The sequence below is a fragment of the Odontesthes bonariensis genome, chromosome 20 (genome assembly GCF_027942865.1).
Source record: "Odontesthes bonariensis isolate fOdoBon6 chromosome 20, fOdoBon6.hap1, whole genome shotgun sequence".
NCBI classification, from domain to species: domain Eukaryota; kingdom Metazoa; phylum Chordata; class Actinopteri; order Atheriniformes; family Atherinopsidae; genus Odontesthes; species Odontesthes bonariensis.
Window position 1 is genome coordinate 13,418,874 of NC_134525.1, and position 21,252 is coordinate 13,440,125.

General features: G+C 43.5%; 3 protein-coding genes across 3 annotated transcripts; 1 reads left to right on the top strand and 2 right to left on the bottom strand.

The window, feature by feature from the left end:
* Positions 1-232: 232 nt before the first annotated feature.
* Positions 233-2,203, bottom strand: nanog (nanog homeobox). Its single transcript, XM_075452705.1, has 4 exons — positions 1,792-2,203; positions 1,047-1,426; positions 819-962; positions 233-586 (listed from the first exon to the last, which is right to left on the bottom strand). The coding sequence occupies exons 1-4, from the start codon at positions 2,201-2,203 to the stop codon at positions 233-235; spliced, it is 1,290 nt and encodes a 429-aa protein (XP_075308820.1).
* A 3,953-nt stretch (positions 2,204-6,156) lies between these two features.
* On the top strand, positions 6,157-19,188 carry ipo4 (importin 4). The gene is made up of 30 exons (XM_075452471.1): positions 6,157-6,570; positions 6,877-6,963; positions 8,225-8,304; positions 8,405-8,446; positions 8,589-8,718; positions 8,980-9,159; positions 9,353-9,418; positions 9,524-9,625; positions 9,766-9,849; positions 10,248-10,403; positions 10,497-10,550; positions 10,634-10,743; positions 10,904-11,012; positions 11,242-11,371; positions 11,607-11,720; positions 12,008-12,121; positions 12,199-12,322; positions 12,924-13,035; positions 13,135-13,268; positions 13,353-13,430; positions 13,616-13,673; positions 14,481-14,586; positions 15,460-15,653; positions 15,764-15,814; positions 15,998-16,123; positions 16,329-16,555; positions 16,656-16,788; positions 16,925-17,029; positions 17,304-17,373; positions 17,619-19,188. Exons 1-30 carry the CDS (start codon positions 6,505-6,507, stop codon positions 17,747-17,749), a joined length of 3,273 nt encoding a protein of 1,090 aa, XP_075308586.1. The 5' UTR covers positions 6,157-6,504; the 3' UTR covers positions 17,750-19,188.
* Positions 17,172-20,074, bottom strand: LOC142370052 (uncharacterized). Its single transcript, XM_075452472.1, has 4 exons — positions 19,644-20,074; positions 19,448-19,547; positions 19,239-19,362; positions 17,172-18,797 (listed from the first exon to the last, which is right to left on the bottom strand). Exons 1-4 carry the CDS (start codon positions 19,769-19,771, stop codon positions 18,700-18,702), a joined length of 450 nt encoding a protein of 149 aa, XP_075308587.1. The 5' UTR covers positions 19,772-20,074; the 3' UTR covers positions 17,172-18,699.
* Between the last annotated feature and the right edge of the window lie 1,178 nt (positions 20,075-21,252).

Consider the following 21,252-nt stretch of genomic DNA (forward strand, 5'->3'; position numbering starts at 1 on the left):
AGAGCATACTAAAATACTTTAAATAGTTGCATATAAAAATAAAACATGATGGGGGAAAAAAGAAAAATAGCTTTTGAACACACAAAAGAACAAGGCATATGTACACCCAGCCTGAGAAAAAGACCCCAGCTAATTAAGAAGCTGAAGCCAACCAACTTGGAGATAACCATTAACATGGCTGAAGGATAACATTTACATAAAAGCTTTACACACCGATGATCTCAAGCTCCAGTTACTGCCTTACATCGTGTACAACGGTTGTGTTTAATGACGTTGGGCTGCCCACAGACTCCCCATCCTTACTTTCAAAGCCTGCATTGTACCCAAAGTTGTTTACGGTGTTAGAACCAGTTGAGTTGAACGCACTGGGGTTGTATTCAAAGGGGCTTCCGGCTGGTGGCACGGACCATCCCGTCACCTGGGACCTGTTGGGCACTGCACCCTGCGATGTGCCGGAGGACCAGGGGGGGTAACCAGCAGTTCCAGCACTGCCCATGGCAGCCAGATAGAAGGCCAGGTTCTGTGGAGTTTTCTTAAAAGCTGCCTCCATCATTTGTTGGTTGTAATGTCGGCCATCTCCTTGATACTGAAACGCAAACAAGTGGAAGTTGAAGTCATGGTCAAATTTGGTAAAATGCTTCCCATAAACAGCTTCTCATGAAATATTGTTTTGTCCCGCCTTTAACCATAGCCATCCAGCCCATGTTTTTAAAATTGGTTAACAGAAAACTTTTGAGTCCCTGCTCAAAATAAGTACAAATCATGCAAGTTTGTAAAACAACAATCATTCACACACTTACTGCAAATGAGATACCTACAGTTGGGAGATGTGAGGCCACGTTGGAGTACATGTTTCCATGAACGGAGCTGTCCTTATTGATGGCATATCGCTCAGATACCCAGCTGGTATCTTTCTGATGCCTCCGAAGCTTCATCCTCCTGTTCTGAAACCATGTCTTCACCTGCAAGATAAGAAGGATTAGACTGCAGAAAGTCTACAGAGTTCAGTTTTAGTGCCCACTACTCAGTGACATTATGTTTATCACCTGTTTGTAGGTCAGTCCAGTCAGTTCAGCCAAGTTCTTCATCTCAGCTGGGGTGAGGTACCTCTGGACACTGAAGCGCTGGACAAGAGCATTCATCTGGCTCTCTGAGAAGGCCGCCCGGACCTTTCCTTTAGGGTTATTAGCAGTGGTGCTCGGCTTCTTTGGGGCAGCTGAGGACACATGGAGATCACTAGGGTTGTTAGCACCCATGTTCCCTGTGATGGCAAAGGTATGTGGCTCTTCCATGAGTGAGCTTGAAACATCCTCGCTGCCGCCGGGGCTCCCGCCAATTGTCTCCACATCAATTTCTTTCTCAGCCCAGGTAGCAGGGTCTGCGTGGGGAAGACTTATCTCACGGCTGCTGCTGGAACTCCACGAATCTGCATTGAGGAGAAACGGCAAGATTCCTGCTGTCAGATCCCATAACAAAACTGGTATCCCGCTGAAATAGGCTTTATCCCACCAAGTGTTTATTTTATTTTGGTGCCATTCTTCATCTCTACCGCCAGATGTCACCAATTCGTATTTGCAGAGCACTCAGAGGCGCCATTTTTCAAAAACCATTTTTAACACTACGATGGACATGAACTGGACGTTGCCATCAAAGCTCGAAAAAGAAATGGCGTCCATTCTTCAAGGAAATGTAAGCCCTGCCACTAAACATATATTTTAATGCAAATACGCCATATGAGTCGGTGCAGTAATAAAAAAAAAATACTGTTTTGGAAGGGTGCTAACTGCATACCTGGTGAGGTGTGCGCATCAGAGTCACTGGCCGAGTCGCTCCCGGTTCGCCTGACCTCATTTCCCACCGTTTCATATGGACCCTGCTGCGGTCCGGCCAGCACCAGGCGGCCTGCTTGGTTGTCGCCAAAATAGACAACTCCAGAGCCCTGGTAGCAATGCCCATTCACGGCATTCGGCTCTGGGCTGCCAGGCGGGGACTCTTCCCTGGTTTTGGTCGTGGTGGTAGCAGCGGCGTAGTAGTTCTGCGTTGCCCCTGCATTGTAGTTGCTCAAGTCCGTGACTCCGTTTTCGCTCCAGCCGGTCAGGTTGCTGGGGTTCTGCTCGGGCCCGGGTTGATACACCAGGCCGTAAGCGTAGGCACGGTAAGAGGGGTTGTAATTGTATGTTACCTGCGTCTTCCACTCTGCCATTTTTTTCCCCAGGCAGAAGTTGTGCGTTGCGACAAAAAAAAAAAAAAACACTCTAAAAGAAACGCTAGAAGGCCTCAATTGTTGTAGCTAAAATAGCTCAAATCCGAATAGGACGAAACTGTCGCTCATTGGTAAAAAAAAATTTTAAAATCCTGGCTCCACGTAAAACAGGCGACTCCACGTTTAAAAAAAATTGCGCGCGGTGAGCTGCTCCCCAATGTCTGTTTATAAGGACGTGTGTGGGTGTGGACGCGGGAGTAGGTGGGTGTTTTTATTCTGGCCAATCTCTTTGATTCATGAAGGCAGGTTAAGCCTTTCCATTCGTCACCGAGGATATTTACTTTTAAATTCTTCTCTCATTCTCAGATTTCGAGACGAAAAAGTTCATGTTTAGAAAAAAAGTTGCTAAATGTCAGCCGTTTTCACATATTTCATCTTCATTAGGCTACCTATAATCATTTGGTCTTCTTTGATCCACTGATTCTTTTATTAGGAAGCCTGTCTGAAAATGAGATCCACTTGAGGGCTAGATTTTCAAAATGTGGATGTGTATGCAAGGTAGCTACTAAAGGGGCGACAGAGTGATTGTTTCAATAACCCAAATATATATGTGTTTTGCAGACATTACATTACATGTAGAGATTCATTTAAATATTTTTGCACTTTTCTAACTCACATGTTGGGATCAGAGCAATAGGCCCTCATTTTGTAACTCTCCTGTTAAATCCTGCCATAAAATCCTCAGTATTACAGCAGATGCTGTGTTGACCTGATTCATATTGGTTCATTTATTTGTATCAGTCTAATTGCCATGCTGCACACCTTGGTGCATGCAGGATTTTAGCACTGGAACGTGCAAAAAAGTGCAGAAAGAACGTGGCCCCATACAGCCTCTCATTTCTGCCTGGGGCCATTTGGAGGTTAACCACATCGCTGGATTTTGTCTTTCTAAAAAGGTAACAATCAACGTCTGTTGATCCATTCTTAAATCCAAGTTGAGGATCAAATTGTGGATCCTAAGTATGGCCGAACTATTTGTGGTTAAGTCTTAGGTCTAAATGTGATGCCCAGATCCTTTGTTTGCATTTTGGAGATTTGCCGACTGAACTTGGCGGCTTTTGAGACTGAGATAATTAGTGGTGTGTTTTTGGTTGGAAGTTGGAATTTATATCCCCGGTAACAAAGGCGAGATATCAATCTCACAATGAACTTTGGTATTACCTCCCTTCATGCATCCATTTATTTTGTTGGATGGAATCTACATCAGCAGACATTGCAGTTGTAGTTCTTTTTAACCCACTGTTGAGTCTGTCTAGCATCCCTGTTGACACAGCTCCATAATACTGTATATGGGTTTGAACGCTTGAATAGTTCACGGACAATTACTTTTTAACATTATTTTTCAAGCCCGAGAAAACTCACTCTAAGGCCGTGGGACCTCTTACCTAATTCGAAGAGTTACAGTTTAAGACCCTTTTTTCTTTCACTGCTCATGGTGCAAAACAAGTGAAGAAAGGCAGGCAGTTAACTGCTGCTTCAAATCCCCCCCACACCCCTCACTTCTGTACAGTCTTGGACATGTTTACACAAACTGCCCTTTTCCCTCATTTGCAACTCCTTTCACAAAGATGAATTAGATTAGCCTGCGCATTACCATCCAAGAGTTGTTTGTGCTCTCCCTCCTTGGCTGCATTGACGTGGTAATGATTCAGTTAGAGGTGAAAGGATGTGAGATGAGTGAGCCTAATGTGGACATTAGCATTTGTCACTGATTTCTGGCAGGGTGGGGTTTTGTTTGTCTGATCTTGTACGAGCCAGAGGCGTGCAGGAGGGGATTGATGATGTCGGTGTGTATCGGGGGTGGCTGGACAGGTGTGCGGTGCATTAGCATTGGTATGTGCTGAGAGGATTACAGACTGGCCGTTGATGGCTAGTTACACTGATGGCTTGCTATTTTGATTTAAGAAGGGAATGTGGCGTTGAAACAATAAAATGGTGTGTTTAAGTGACAGCCATGCATTCGTGTTCAAAATTTAGGGTTTGTTGCATGTTATGCAACAAAATTCAGTTAAAATTCAGTTAAAGAATGATGATTGGTCAACAGTTGACGTAGGAAATATTGACATGTCATCATAACTGCTGCAGATCAATTCTCCATTGATTTATGTATAATTTAAGTTGATTTATTGATTGTTTTCACTGGACTAAACCTCCCGCTCTGTAGTTGTAAAATGTCGTTGTTCACAGTTCAGTGCATTGATTTAGAAATGAAAGCCAAAATGTTTGCTCATGTTATCTGTTTCAGGTAAATTATTAGAATCTGAATTATGATTTTGCCGTCAGCGATCTCTCGTTTGACTTAGTTGTTCACTCAAATTTGTTTAACCTTTAACCCTAATGACCAAGGCCCACAAAAATAAGGCATTTAAACAAATATGTGACCCCTTTTTTTTTTAAAACAGCACTGTGCAAAAATCTTGAGCCTGTCCTCATTTCTTTGTATATAATTTGTATACATATTATATATCAACATATCAAGAGGCAAGTGCAGTGTTTAATTGAAACGTGTGCAAACATATATTGAAATACAGGATATAGGGCAAGAATGGTTTATGAATTTCTATATTTGGTAACGCTTCTTCTTTTGTCCTCCATTTGTCAAGTTTCCTCTCATTTTTAAGAACACCCAAGCTTTCAGCTACTAGCTCTATAGAAATCAATCTGCTATGCAAGAGTACCATCTTTTTTTTCTGTCCAATTGTATTATTGTATTATCTTAGGCATTCTTTAGTAGATGCACCTAAAGAAATGGGAACACATTATTGCCGTTAGTAAAAAAGTGCATAAAGCTACTATTAACTATAAGATACTATTAAAATTATATATTTTTTCTGAATCTTCTGTTTTGTGTAGACAAAACACTGGTTTATCGCTTAGTTCGGTTCTTCTTTTATGCTTGAATGATCTATGAGATGGCTTAACAAGCGAACACATTCCTCAAAAATTTAGCCTTGAGATTACTGTTTTTTGGGGGGAACTAACTGAAACTAATTTATTTGAATCAAAGGAAAATGGTCAGGTAGAGAGACCAGACTGAAAATGAGAGAAAAGCAGCCAGTGTCCATAAGATAAAAAACTTAAAAGGTCTTTAGAGAGCCCGGGAAACTACTGCCTAAAGCAACACCAGTGAAGTTTGTGAACCTGAAAAAGATAGAATTTTGAGGTATGTTGATTTGCCCACATTCCCGGCCCTGAAACCACCCTAGATCACCCAGGGGGCTGAGATTCTGCAGTTCACACTGTTTCGCTTTTTGGTCGCTCGACATTTTTGTTGGCTTTTGATGGCGTCTTTGTGGCATTTTCAGCATGACAACAAATTCATGTGTACTTGAAAACAAGCGAGATTTGTTCAATTCACAATTTGATTGAGGTATAAGTGAAAATAATCTTCCTAAGTAACCAAAGTAAAGATGGAGGACTGTCAATTTTAGTATTATTTCATGCACTGTACAATACTCAACCATTATTACTGATTTAAGTAGGCTAATCACAACTTTATTCCTCTAACTGATCAAACTATAAGCAGATATTAAAAGTGCAACATTTAACTTCTAGAAGTTGAGTTTGTAATCTGACCTGGTAATAAAAACAAAATATAAACTCTTATGATTTAGTTTATTTGATTGAATTGTCTGCCAAGGTATAAGGGTTTGGACAATGTGCAATACAAGAACTCTTAGAATTTCGTATTTAGTAACAGCTTCAAGGATATCTTAGGATAGTGTAATTAGTCTGCAAATTCATTGTTGGAAATAAAAAAAAATCTAATATTTTCAACTCAGCGGTTTAAACCAATTGAGTATGTCCTCCTCTCCAGTTGGAGGCGCTGTTTGTTTCAGTCTAAGATTGATAACACCGAGTTCACACCGCAGGTCCCTTTAACTCAGCTCACATGGAACTCCTGGCCGGTTCTGTCCCGCGTGCGTGCTCCCCGAGCGTTCCCGAACCAGACCCAGCTGGAGTCGCGGATGTGTCACTTCCTAACGTCTTGGCTCGAGGACCTCACACACCGGACTATAGAAGTCGCTTCTTTACGGCAAACTGGGAAGCTAACTTTTAAACTGCCACAGAAAAAGGAAAAAACTTTGTTTACATATTTGACAGGTGCAACACACCCGAGTAGCCAGTCATACCGCGAGAGGACAACTCGTTAATCTCTTCAGGTTTATGAAATATAAACGTTAACGGTCACTTGAAAAAAAATAAGAATAAACCGAAGGTGACGGCTCGCAACTATCGAGATGATGGAGAAACTTGAGCAAATTCTCTCACAGCTGACACAGCCCGACAATGCAGTCATTCAGCAGGTAACGCCACTAACAACTTTGTTGGAGCTAGCACTAGTTTGTTAATAAAGAAAGAAAGTTGCTGAGTATGAAAACTAATGCTAACGGTCGGAGATGACGGTTATGGAATGATGCTAGCTAACAAGTTAACGGTTGAAACGCAAGGCCAGTCAACTGTCAAACTGTCTTTTTGTTTTATGAAGTGTCCAACAATTGAGGTTAGCCTGGGATTTCTCTTTTTCTTTTTTTGTTTAGCCTGGGATTTCTATGTACTGTTTTAGTGGCAGTCTACATGACTTAATTGGATCTATTTTGTTCCCCTTGTAGGCCACAGTCCAGCTGAAACAGGCTTTCAAAGATCCAGCCATTATACCAGCTCTGTGCGCTGTGATGAGTGGCTCCCAAAACCCACAGGTATTATTATGAGAGTGTGAGGAGTAAAAGAGCTATCTCCAGAAGGAGTGTGTATGTGACAATGAGAGAAAGATGCGTGTCAACTTTTGCTTTTATTTAGAGCCTCTTTTCCCATAAATGTGACAGCAGCTGACTGTTTTGGTATAATGTGTTGCCACTCTTCCTAGAAGTCCCAATCATGATTTTTCTGTACTAGCATTCATGTATCGGCTTCAACGTGGCACAGATCTGAACTACAGGCAGTAGTATGAATACACAGAAAGGCACAAGTAGGGATGGGTTAATTTGGCATATGATTTGCTCGTTAAAAGAAAGCTACATATTTTTTTTCTTACTTATTACATTTAAAAGAAAAAAATAGCAGCTCTGTTCCAAATGTCCTGCTGCATGCCCCCCCCCCCCCCCCACAATCATTACTAGGCTCATCATTTAAGCTCAATGAGTCTCTGACATACTTTCAACCTCTTGTCCAGAGCGAACAAAGAGGCAACTGTTGAGACATGTTTTAGAACCCCCCTCACCGCTTTTTTGAATTTTACTGCTGTCCGGTATTTGCCTAATTTTGATTAATCTCAACCTGCTTCAGAATGGCAAGTCATATGCATGTCAAAAAAGGTCCGTAAAAGCACCATAAACGTCCGTTTTCAAAATCATCAACTCACCGGAGTGGTTACTGGTGTGCACTGGTAATCCATATCAAATTTCGTTGCGAAAAGTTGCTTCTGTCGTGTTTTATTTGGCAGCTCGTTCATGCTCGAACTATTTTCTTAGCGGTGGCGGAGTAATATCAACGAACATCCAGTACAAAATGTCAAAATGCGTGCGATTCATAGCCAATTGTATCACTTATACCAGATGACGTATGTAGAGCGACAGAAATTCGACGAGGAAATACATCCTTGGCAATGAAATCTTTCAACGCCAAACATTGCTCTTTTTTAAAAGTGAACTTGCGTTCTAAGCTACTTAAAACACTTTCTAAGGCTGCATCGAACGGTAACGTTGTGTCCGCTGCCATGTTGGATTAACACTCTACAAGCTTCGGTGTCGCGCATTGACGTCCTCATCGTCTTGCTGCCCCCCCCCCCGTTCTGTGATTGGTTCCCTAACTCAGGCAAAAATAAGGGCGGTGGTTTCCAGGCTGCCTTTGCAGTGTGAATGAAATCGCGCGCAAAGCAGCATGGGAATTCCCAGGCTAGGATGAATCTAGAAATGTTTGTTAAATCTAACGATGACTTATGTAAACTTGAATTGCTTGCAGATTCGCCAGTCAGCCACAGTGATGCTGAGGATGAGAGTGAAGAAGCACTGGAAGAAGATTAGCCCTAATGACCGAGAGAGGTTGGCTTTGTACTTTTCATGAACTGAATCCCATGCCGGTGTGACGCCAGCATTTGATGTCGAATCGGTTGTGATTGTTATGTGTACTGTTTTCCTGCAGCCTGAAAGCCGTGGTGTTGCAAGCCTTCATGCAGGAAACAGAGTAAGCACTTTGATTTATTTGACGGAGACGCAAAGACAATGTGTGTCAGTGATTACTGAATTACGTACAGTATGCTGCTGTACACGCTGTATGTCTGAAATATCACGACTTGACGTGTTTCTCATGTACCGCGGCTTTGCAGGCACACGGTGCAGCACTCGCTCTCGCAGCTATGCGCCGTTATGGTTAAACATGAGACACCAGACCGCTGGCCTGCCCTGCTGCTGCTTCTAAATCAGTCAACCAAGAGCACCAACCCTCATGACAGACAGGTACGCTTATTACTGAACAGCTGTGAGGTGGTTTATTTATTTATTAACTTTATTTTCCTTATAAGGCATAAATATTTATAAATTAGCAAGTCTCCTGTTGTTTTGTATGTATGTATATGTGTGTGTGTGTGTGTGTATGTATATATATATATATATATATATATGTGTATGTATGTATGTATGTATATATATATATATATATATATATATATATATATACACACACACCCCCCAAAAATAAGCTCTGCTTTGTCCTAATAGGTTGGCCTCCTGCTGCTGAACAAGGTGATGGAGTCCAATCCCGAACCTTTCCAGCCGCACTACTGCCAGCTGCTGCAGCTGTTCAGCACTGTGCTACAGGACCTCAACAACCCAACAGCCTTGTACTACTGCATCCTCACACTCACAGCCATTACTCCTTACACTGGCACAGACGAGATGGTGAGGAAGTGTTTTCCCTTTGACCTCCGTCAGAACAGGAGTTTCATATTTAATGTAAATGTTTAGGACCTTGATGTATGGTATTATTTTAAGTTGGTTAAGTCAGATATACCATTGTCGAAGGCCTTGATTAGATTGAAAATGGGGTCATTTTGAAAATTTTGAAGATACTTTTTATTTCACTGTTTTACAGAAGCTGATGCGTTCTATCATCCCATGTCTGATTGTTGCTCTGAAGCACCTCATCAAGGCAGATCAGGTACAATGCGATTTTCAAGACGTTTTATTTCTGGTTTGTTCTGATCAAATCTAAGGCTATGGATTAACAAGGCTGTTTAAACGACTGGGTTGTCTGTCTGCACAGGACCACGCCAGTGAGGCCATGGAGGTGTTTATCGAGCTCATGGAGATCGAAGTTTCCATCATCGTACCTCATGTCGCAGACATCGTCCGGTTCTGCTTGGAGGTAGGATCTGAATTTTGTTTTTTCCAAACGAGTTTCATGCTCTGTATTTTATTTTATTATCTAAAGTGACACAGAGCTGGCTCTCAGGTTGCTCAGACTGTCTCGCACGAGAATTTGAACTATATTCGTGTTTGTTTTAGGTGAGCAGTGACCCGACACTGAGCGACTCTCTGCGAGTGAAAGCACTCTCATGCATGACCTTCCTCATCAAGCTGAAGAGTAAGGTAAAGTCATCCACCATCTCCTGGAAATAAATGCCCTTCAACTTGAAATGAGGAACAGTGGTCAAAAACAGCACAGCAACATGGAGCCCCTCTCTTCTGCCAGACCCTTTATGGTTCTGTGTTTTATTTATTTATTTATTTATTTCCGTTATATGAACTTAAAAAGCTAAAGTCTAATTCACTGATGGCTGTAGACTGTGACATGGTCATTTTCTTAACAGGAATGCTCCTTGTTTTAACTGTGAAGAAGCATAGAATAACAGAGGCACAAATAAAGTAACAAAAAATAATGAAGTGGTTCATTAAAACACAGAACAGCTTGACCAGAAACACAATAAAGGATTAATACTATTTTGTTAACTAAAATAAGAACCTCCTTACCGTTCTCCGCTTTGCAGACGGTGCTGAAGCTGAAGCTGCTGAGCCCCATCTTGCAGGCCATTTTCCCTATTCTGACTGCTGCTCCCCCACCGGGTGAGCATGACCCGGAGGATGTGGACGATGACAGCGGAGATGGCACAGACAACGACAACCCCAAACACTGCGCCGCTCAGGTGGAGAGAAGTTATTACATCTTGCTTATACAGAGCATGTACCTCGGCTGTGCGTGGACCAAGGAGGATTTAACTTCATGTTTCTGTTTCCAGATGATTGACACAATGGCTCTCCACATGCCTCCAGAGAAACTGTTTCATCACCTCGTAAGTCATTTGGATGTCAGAACCTGGGTTCGCGTACCTGCTTTTTTGACAATGTCTGATGTAAACTGCATCTTGTGTGTCAGATACCCCTCACTCAAACCTGCCTTGCCAGTGAAAACCCTTATCAGAAGAAGGGAGGTCTTATGTGTCTTGCTGTGCTCGCTGAAGGATGTGCAGACCACATACGCACAAAGTAGGTTTAGAAATCCATTTTCTTGAGTTTAGCTTTGATTAGCTTATTTTTCCTTTGAGGAAAAGTGCTGGGTTTTGTTTAATGTTGTGTGAGTTATAACAATCTCTGAGATCTGAGCATGCTCCCCGTCTTCTCTCTGTGTGCGTGTGTATGTTGTTAGGATGCTGTCATCAGTGCTGCAGACGGTATGCCAGAGTCTGTCAGACAGCAATCAGGTGGTGCGCAGTGCCGCTCTTTTTGCCCTTGGACAATTCTCTGAACACTTACAGGTGACTGAGGACACATATGAGCCGTTGTACTTTTAATAACATGCATACATGAATATATTACTGCTGCAAGTATTTTGGTATCACGTCAGAGTACACTCACTTTGTTTCAGTTAGAGTCTGTTGAGTGGGAAAATAATCAGTTAAATTACCACAAATATGTAGTTTAACACATTTTAAAACTTGTCTCTGCTTCATATGGTTTCTGTGTTTTTCATCCTCTGCTTTTTAGCCTGAAGTGAGTAAGTACTGTGCAGAGCTGATGCCTTTGCTGCTGGGCTATCTTTCGTCCTTGAATGAAGCAAAGGTGGGTCATGTCACCAAAGCCTTTTATGCCCTGGAGAACTTCATGGAGAACCTGGGTAAGCTGAAAAAAGGCACTGATTGACAGTAGAATTCCTATGCCACGCCCAACGATACCTGACAACCCAATCTTTAAATCAACCACCTAAAAATGGACAAAATAAATCACTCGGCTGCACAAAATCAACTGTTGTGGAAAAAAATCATTAGTGTTGGTTTCTGTCTTTGACCTATTTCCAAAGTACAGCGTTACTTGCTAAAAAGAAGCTTCATTCAAACTGATTTTGAAAACAGGAGCTGATATTGAGCCCTACTTGCCCACCCTGATGGAGACCATGTTGTCTGCTCTCAACAATGCTGACAATCTCAAGATAAAAGAACTGGCTGTGTCCGCCATAGGGGCCATAGGTAAGAATATTTCCCGACTTAGACCTGCTGAGACACAATGCTTGGCACAAATACAGCAAAAGACCCTACACAGCACATTAAACAAAGAGAGATGATGAAGTTGGTACTTTTGCATCTCTTTTGCTTTCAAATTCCATTACAACAAGTGCTAAACACTATCATTACATACAATTTTAGCATCAGTTTGTCTGTATACATGTACCCTGTGTTATCTGCAGACACAATGGGCTAAAACACAATCTATCAAGCATGTCTCTCTCTGAAATGACTGTAATTTACTTTATCAGCCAATGCGGCCAAGGGGTTGCTAGTTCCCTACTTCCCCCCAATTATTGAAAGCCTGAAGGGTTTCCTGACAGCCACTACAGAGGAGATGAGGTCTCTGCAGACTCAGTCCTTGGGTAAGGAAAGTCTGAAATTAAAACACAAAGTCATTCCTTTTATTGAATGGTTGATGATCACGCCTGCTTTTTCACAGATACACTGTCCGTACTGGCCCGCACCATCGGCAAAGATGTCTTCGTTCCTCTTGCTGCAGAGTGTATTCGGCTGGGCCTTAACCTCACTGATACCATTGATGATCCTGACCTGAGGCGTTGCACGTATGTAACTTGATGTGTTTTCTTCTTTTGTTTTCACGCCGTGGGTCAGAACAAACGCTACTTCTGATTTAAAAGAAAAAAAAAAAAAGAATGCTTCATATGTTTTGTGTGTATGCATAAAACAATGATTTGATTTTAAGAGTTGAGGTGAGTAAACCTCTCACGGCCTTAATATGACATAGCGCTTTACTCTGGGGCTGCTAACTCTCCCTTATTGAGTGCCAGAGTTGCGGGCTTTTCACATATGTTGCAGCGAACACATACATGTTGCACATTTTCAGTGAAACACCAGCACAACTGTGCAGGTCAGTGACTTTCTTCCCAGAGAAGAGAGACCGTCTGCTCAGGAGTCTTCGCTCATGGGGCTGCTGTTTGTCCGACACAGTGTGTAGCTGCCTCCCAGGGAAAAGCCTGCTTCCTCATTGCTCTTTTTAAGCTTTGTGCCTCACATATACATTGTGTTTTCCAGAGTAAATGGCAGACTTGCCGTGGAAATGCTGCCAATTTTCTTGTTTCTTGATGGAGAGGGACTTTAAACCCACAGCAATTGGATGATTTTCTGAGCCTGTCCCTCACATCTCTCTGTCTTCCCCTCTGCCAGGTACAGTCTGTATTCTGCCGTGTCTACAGTCAGCCCTGAATGTCTGACTCCCCACCTCACTGCTATAACAACCGTCATGCTGCTTGCCTTAAAGTCCAATGAAGGCATCACGGTACAAAGTGCACACAGAACAATCTGGAAGCAGTTTCTGAAACCTTTCAGGATCCAAATGATTTTATGTTTCACTTTTTATCCTCCTGTTTTCATTTAGGCGCACCTTGAAGAGGACAAGACATTTGTCCTGCTGGATGATGACGACGATGACGACAGTGACATCAATGAAGGAAAAGCTGCAGACGATGTCTTGGACGATGAGTCAGAGACGGATGTCCATGATGTCGCAGGGTCCGTTCATGTACACACACACACATTTACTGCTCAAGTTCAGCAAGAGACTTCTCTCACTTGGCCTCTTTCCACATGTTTCAGGTTCAGTGTGGAAAACGCCTATATTGATGAGAAGGAAGATGCCTGCGATGCTCTGGGAGAGATTGCCTACAGCATCGGGTAGCTGATCTTTACCGTGGATGTAGTTTCACATTGAATGACGCCTCTTAAATCTCCTTCAGTCGTTTCAGTTTGTGTTCAGTTATATCAGTGTTTTGTAGCATTTTGTTGCCCTGTGTCAGTGGTTTCTGCTGTAATGTGCGCGCACAGTATTCACCTTTTGTTCCTGTGCTTTTCCCTGACAGTGCTGCCTTCCAGCCATTCCTGGAGTCCAGCTTCCAGCAGGTTTACGAGATGAGAGATGTAAGTCAGCCTGGCTGGTTGTTCAGCCTGATCATCCCTGTCTGTCCAAAGTGCTGTGAAGGGCCCTCTGTGATATGTATTGGTGCAAACACTGTCTCAGCAGGTTTGTGTCAGTAGAGGGATTAATAATGTCAGTCTTGGCATACATCTGTTTTCTTATACTCGCTCAATCCTGTTCAGGATTGGAAAGGACTGCAGTCTATCCTAGCTGGCAGGGAGCCTTATACAATCCTAATAAAGAGGAGCAGACAGTCATGCATACTGATGTATGTCGACATGTAGAACAGTGTTCACATGCCGTAGACCGTCAGTAAGATATGTTTTTCTTTTGGTTTGATAAAGTTGGCCTTTAACAACCACAAATAGGTATAGACACAGACTGAGTTGTGAATTTTAAACTATACTATATGTTTGTACTGCAATCAAACTTAAGAGTACTGGTGTGACTGTGCACACTTGAACTAAATTTATAATTTTTTTTTTATCTTTTTATGGTTTGAAAATGGTTAACAATATTATTCTCGGTTTCAATTTCTCCTGCAAAGACATGATCTTATATAGGATAATGTTTAATGATACTAGTATATTACAGATTACCTTTCCTGTATCACTGACTACACCACAGTAAGGCCCCATCATAGATGAGTTCTTTGTAAATTGAGATGCAAAACATCAGGGCAAGGGCAGATACTTGCTGACAGGGGAGCTTGAACCAGTGGCACTCGTGACTCCATTGACCTGTCATTTGTCTTTGTATGTTCATGTGCAGCCCTGCCAAAGCTTAATGCCTTCTCGTGCCCTCCCTAGTTTCCCCACGAGGACGTCCGTAGGGCAGCACTGGGAGCCATGGGCCAGTTCTGCCGAGCTCAGCACAAAGTGTGGACAGAGATTCCCACTGAGGCCAACCACGAGGGTAATGCAGGAGACGGGGATAAAGAAATGAGCAAAGCTCTAGTGGAGATTAATAATTGACTGCAAGTGCAGGCATGTGAAAAAGAAAGTGCACCCGCTTTCAAATCCAAGGTTTTCTGTATCAGGACACATTAAAAACAGGATCTGGTCTGAAACTGAGATAGATAAAACCTCAGATGAACAACAACACATGACACTGTATCATTATTTATATAGATTTATTTTAAAACTATGCCAAAATGCGTAATCAGTGTGTGAAAAACTAATTACATTCTTACTGTTTCCACAGAAATTAAGAAGCTAAGTAGCAGATCTACTGTAGACCCTACAGGCCTCAGTTTTCATACTAAATGTTAAAGTTAATGACAGTACAATTAGAAAAAGACTTGATAAGTATGGCTTGTTTAGAAGAGATGCCAGGAAAAAAGCCTTCTCTTTAAAAACAGCATGACAGCACAGCTAAGCATTGCAAAGTTTTATCTGAACAAATCACAAGACTTCTGGAACAATGTCCTTTGGACAGATGAGACCAAAGTGAGGACGTTTGGCCATAATGCGCAGAGCCATGTGTGGCAAGAACCAAACACAGCTTATCAGAACAAACTCCTCATGCCAACTGTGAAACACTGCGGCGGAGGGGACCTCGGCACATCAGAGTATTCTACAGACAAATCTGACAGACCAGCTGAAGCGTGGCTGAAATTGGGTCATTTAACAGGATGTGGAAGGACCTTAAGAGAGCTGTGCAGAAACAAACTGAAAGTGGACAGTGCCTTCTTTTTCACGTGACCAGAAGGTTTTTTTTCTAAGATGCCAGACGAGCCTGAAAATCTTAACTCTCGTCCTTGTTTTTTCCGGGTCGTCTCTCGCACAGCCCTGCTGAAGTTGCTGGAAGTGGTGCTTGCTTGCTTTGTGAAAACGGTGCGAGCGGAGCCCGAGCGCCAGGTCGTGATGGCTGTCCTGGAAACCATGAACAGTGTCATCAAGTCCTGCAAGGAAGAGGTTTTCAAAAACCCGTCACGCCTCGAGGAGATTTGCTGCGTCATTCGCGACGTGCTCACAAAGAAGGTGAGCGGCGACCTAACGGGGGCGAGCGGAGAAGGATAAAGATGTCCAAAGTGAAAATGAGAAAAACATCCAATAATGTTTTCTTTTTTTTTCTCTCTCTGTCCGATTAGACTGCTTGTCAGGGCGGTGGTAACGACGAAGCTGATGATGAAGAGCAACAGGTGCTGTCTGCAGTCTGTACATGTCACGTTCATATATTTGATTTGCTTTGACTCGACATGTTAATTTATTCCGGGTGACGGTGAATAGAGAAAACAAAACCCTCGAACTGAATTGTTAGAACTCCTTCTGTGGCCCACAGGCACCAAAAGGCCAAAAGTTATTCAGTGGGCTGTGTGTTTCAGGCAGAGTATGATGCCATGCTCCAGGAGTTTGCAGGGGAGGGAATTCCCTTATTGGCTGCGTCTGTTCCTGCAGACAAGTTGGCTCCTTTCCTCAACGATCTGCTGCCGCTCATCATGAGCAAAACTGTGAGTCCAGACACTTAACACGGACTTATTCCAACATCTTAGTTCCTCACGTTCCAAAGCGTGGGAACTGATCACAATTTCAACCACAGGCTCATTTTCAAAATGGCTGCTTAAGAAAACTGCCATTGATTGTTGGAACGGTAAAGGAAATGCTTTTTTTTTTTTTTTTTTGTTGCTGACACATCGATGCTTTGTTATTTTAAAGAAATCCTCATGCACGGTGGCGGACCGGTCCTTTTCTTTGGGTACAATTGGAGAAATCCTCCAAGCCCTAGTGAGCGCCTCAGGGGGGCGGGGCTTGGCAGGCAGACTGTCCAATCGTTTGCTTCCGGTGCTGGTGGCCGGAGTGAGGGACACTGATGCTGAGGTTCGCAACAACAGCGTGTTCGGGCTGGGCTGCCTGGCTCAGGCAGCTGGACCTATCATTGTATCGTATCCTTTGGCCCTGTGCATTTGAGCTTCTGTGTGGAGTCGGTGTTGTATGTTACGCATTTAAAGAATAAATCCACTCCTTTAACCGAGTGTCATTCAGAGACTACCCTATGATGCTGTCAGTGTTTTCTAACATGCTGGGCAAAGAGTCGGACCGCAGGGTGATTGACAACCTGTGTGCTGCCCTATGCAGGATGATCCTGAGCAACGTGGACGCTGTTCCTCTGGAGCAGGTTTGTCCTACCAAGATAATTCTAGCCTGCTCAGCCAAATTTGACCAAAAGCAGCAAATTAATTTCAGAGATCCAGTGTGCGCTGAAAGTACAGTACGGGAGGTTCACTCGGATGACGCAATGTTCTCACTGATAGGTCGTGCCTGCTCTGGTCACCCGTCTTCCACTCAAAGAGGATCTGGAGGAGAACAAGACTGTGTTTACCTGCCTGGCTTTGCTCTACAAACACAGTCCTGATCTGGTATAGTAGAAACTCGCGCTCTCGAATAATTCGTAGAAATCTGTATTCAGTGTCAAAGATCTTCCTGACAAACGCATGCAAGAAATAGGTTTGTTTCTCCACGAATGATTTTAGACCAGATGTCACAACAGACTCAGTCAGCTTTTCATTTATTCAATGTCAGATGTTAAACAGTACATTCTTACAGTCCACCACATTATGATTCAATGGTTGCACTTTTCTGAAGAATTACAGTAAACGTGCCTCTAAGCGTTCACCTGTGGTTTCCTTTCAGGTTGTAAAGTTACTGAAGCCCATAGTTGCCGCTTCCAGTCATGTCGTCGGCGCCAAGGATGTCGATAAAGGTGAAAATTTCTTTGCTTTCACGCAGCCTGTTTTCTCAGATGGCACCGAATCATTAACGTGTCCGCGCATCTAAAGCTCAGGAAAAACGCAGCGAAGCCGGCGGTTCTCTGCACGGCTCTCCTAATTGAGCATTCGCAGGCGGCCACCTGCACAGCACTCCTCTTTAGTATTCTGTTCACTCTCTACTAATCTGTGCTCAGTAATTTGCTGTCATCTCTAACTCTCGGATCCTCTTTCTCTCCAGAGACCCAGAACACCTTGGTCATACTGATGAGAGAATTTGCCCAGAACCACGGCGCAGATTTCCAAGCAGCTGTAAGCTCCCTTCCTGCAGAGCAGCAAGCCAGACTCGGAGCGGCCGTCAGCGCCTCGTAGCCCAAACACACCATTCCACTCTTAGGCCATGACTTTTTATACTGTAGGTGGGAAATGGGACATTTGTGTGTTATGTCTCCACACGATGATCTTAATACCGCACCTCAACAGTTCTACTAAAGTTATTACATTCAGCAGTTCTGTTTGGAAGTATTATTATTTATTCGCTTATCTGCATCCGATGTTGACATTTTATTGTTTCAGGAGGTTTAGTTGAAACTCTGTTTTTGTATTCTGATTTCCTGTTATTCCTGTAACAATGATGTTCCTCCATGCTCCTTTCTTTCCACCATTTGAAGTGAGTCGTGGCTTAAACCCTCAGTACAGAGGAAAGAAATCAGTTTCCTGAAAGAAATCCCCACCGCTTTTCATTTTCACCTCCTGATCGAAGGCCACCTCTGGAGCCCCGGTTGTTCTTCTTTCGTACTGCCTCATCCACAGTGCTCCATCTGGGGCTCTAACAACGCCGCTGCTGTGAAACTCCAGAGCTCACTGAATAACTCGGCCCACTTTGTTGTTATTAAAGAAAAAACAAAGCACTTGCTTTACTCCGAATAGACTCCGTTTCTTCCCGCCAACGCTCGCTGTGACAACGCGCTGCGGAATTTTACACCTTTATGTGGTTACTTTTTAGTCTTGGAAAAACTATCCTACAGCACAAAATATGACGAGGGCAAAAGATGCGTTTTACAAATGCAGCGATAATTGTACAGGCTTTTGACAGGCAGATTATGTCAAGTCACTTTATGTCAAAAAAGAAAGTGACATTTCGAAAGCTCTAAATAAATGCAAACCTCCATTTTTCAGCCTACGTGTAATTTGCTGTGGACTATATGAGCATATGTTCTATTTTTTTTTTTTTTGCAATCAAATGGCTAGCTTGTTGATTAAGATAGAATTGCACTCTTTGTTTTCTTTTTTCCCATCGCGTTGCGGTGTTTCATCGCTCCTCAGATCTCCCGTTGGCCCTGAGCCTCCGTAGAGTCGGGCTGCTGCTTTTCCATGTTTAACTCCAAAGTCATCTCCACAGGCGTCAGTCCGTTTCCTCCTGATGCAAACACAGACACCGTTTAAAAAAAAAACAAAAAAAAACAGGGAAGGAACGGGCCAACGCCAAACATTCATATCAACTATGGAACCACCAGAAAACTGGCAGTAAACAGCTGTGGAAACATACAGTCAGGTTTACGGATGATGAATTGTCTTAATAATGAAGTTTGTGTTGGCCTCTCTGCTTTAAGCCTTTTTAGCTGGTGGAGCAGAAATTGAAGGCAGGATATGAAATTGGACAAGCCAACCAGAATTTCAACTTGCTGGCTGTTCTGGTCTGGAGCTGTATTTGGACGCTAATGCAATGTTTGGGATGATCTTTTGGATCATTTTGGACAGAACCTGGATCAGTAAAGCTGACTGTAAGAGCCACAGAGATGACATTAAAAGCCTCATGGGTAATGCAGTTTTTTGTATTTGGTGTAAACTGCTTCCTGACCTCTTTGCTTCCAGGGCAGAATATCCATTCCTGTGCGGCAGAAGGAGCGGTCAGTGTGTGCCTCGGTGCTGTATAAGACCTCCTGGAGCTGTTTTTCTCCAGGTTTCTGGGCTTTCACTCGCACCTAAAGCAAAAGAAAAAGAAAATAACACTTTGCTGTGATTCTCTTGCACCTGCTCAGGTAACTCAGGGACTCGATTTAGTCATACCTCTAGGATAGTGATCTCTTTCTCCTTCAGCTTCCCTGCTTTGTTTTTCACCTGCGTCTTCTTGGTGTCAACCCACACGACCCTCTCCTTCACCTCTGACCTGGACACACACACACACACACACACAAACGCACTTGTCATTAAATCTACGTCGAAGCGGCCTCCTAAAAGGATCCCTCGCACGCGGCGGACTCACTCTTGGATGCCCAGGTCGGCCAGTGTCGTGTCCAGAAAGGGGAAGGGTTGATGCGCTGCGTCGGGCTGCACCTCGATGGGCAGCGCCAGCGACATGGGGATATCTCGCTCCACTTCGACGCGCACCATCACGCCATTCGGCTGATCTGTTTCTCCGTTGGCCTGCTCTGCATTAGCCTCTCCCTCCTCCTCCGAGAAGCTCTTTTTCTCATCTGCCGCCAGCTTGACTCACCGTTCTGTAGCTCAAACAGCAAAACAATACACCTCCGTGTCCCCTTCTGTTTGTGATGTCTGTGCTATCTTTGTGACTAATGCTCTCTATCTGCACCTTCTGTCTCCAGCAGTTCTTAATTCGCAGCCTGTGTTGTAGCAGATACTGGCGGGTGCGCCGTCGTCCTCTCAGGGTCCGATGATTCAGAGCTCTGCCTTCTCAGTTGATAAGGGCCTCTGGAAAGTGTGAGTGTGCGTCTGATGCATACAGACTCTGCCCTCCAGGCTGATATAAGCAGCTGATGTGAATGTGTGCTATGTGTCGCTCAGATGTTAGGTTTATTAGACTGTCAGGATGGTGATGGACGGATGGTTGTTTGCGCTGCCAGGTGTCTTTGTGGACTATCATGTGATGTCAGTGTTTATTTTCCGCAGAAAGCGCAGGAAGCTCGTGGCTGCACTTTGATTTGACTGATACTTGCGTTTTAAACGCACACAGAGGGTCACACGAAACATAAAAATGCCAACCGCCGACCTCCGCTTTAGTGTGGAGAACAGATTTACGACTGTGCGATGAGATGATGCTCACCATCCCCATCTAGTCCTCCTCCTGTGCCCTCTCTCTCATTTCTGTTGAGGCTGATATATGAGACTTTCACGGTGGTGTCACATTTTCAGCTTCAGAAAAATGCCTTCTGTCTGTATTTTCCACCAAGCTGCTGCTTCAGGACAAACACAGAGCCCGCTCAGTCGCATGCTGTTCAGCATCTGTTTGGTGGAGTGCTCGGCAGCGATCCCCCCTCCCATTGAACAGCACGCCGTTCTCCTATGGGCAACCACAAGAAGTCCTCAGGCACAGAAAGCAGCTTTACGTCAGCTTTGAGAAGGAATATTGATAAAAATGAGGGCTCAGGGATGGTTAAATCTAAAGTGTTTTTTTTTAAACAAACAAACAAAAAGAATAGCTTCTTGACTTTTATTTGAGAAGCAGCTGCTTTCCAGCAGTTTTGCTTTACGGGTTAATTTTTCACCACTCCTTTTCGTAAACATTTTGACCACCGGCCTCCCTGACCAGCCTGCGACCCCGCCCTCCCCGCAGTCCGCCTGTGTTTGTAAACACAGTGAAGTCACACTTACATTTTGTTATAGTGATGCAGCAGTGGGCGGGGCTAAACGGGGAATCTCCACTGTTTTTAGTGGTGTTGACAAGCTAGAAGGTTGCACTTCAGCAAGGTAACTGTACACGATTGTGTTTGTACACAGATTTAAAAAAAAAAAAAAAAAAAAAAAAGTATTATTAGATGCTGTATTTTTGTTTCAAAGCATTACATAGCAGAGATGGGGGGGCAGATATTTCCTGGCACAGCACTGCAACCCGATTGTATGACCGGTGGAATCAA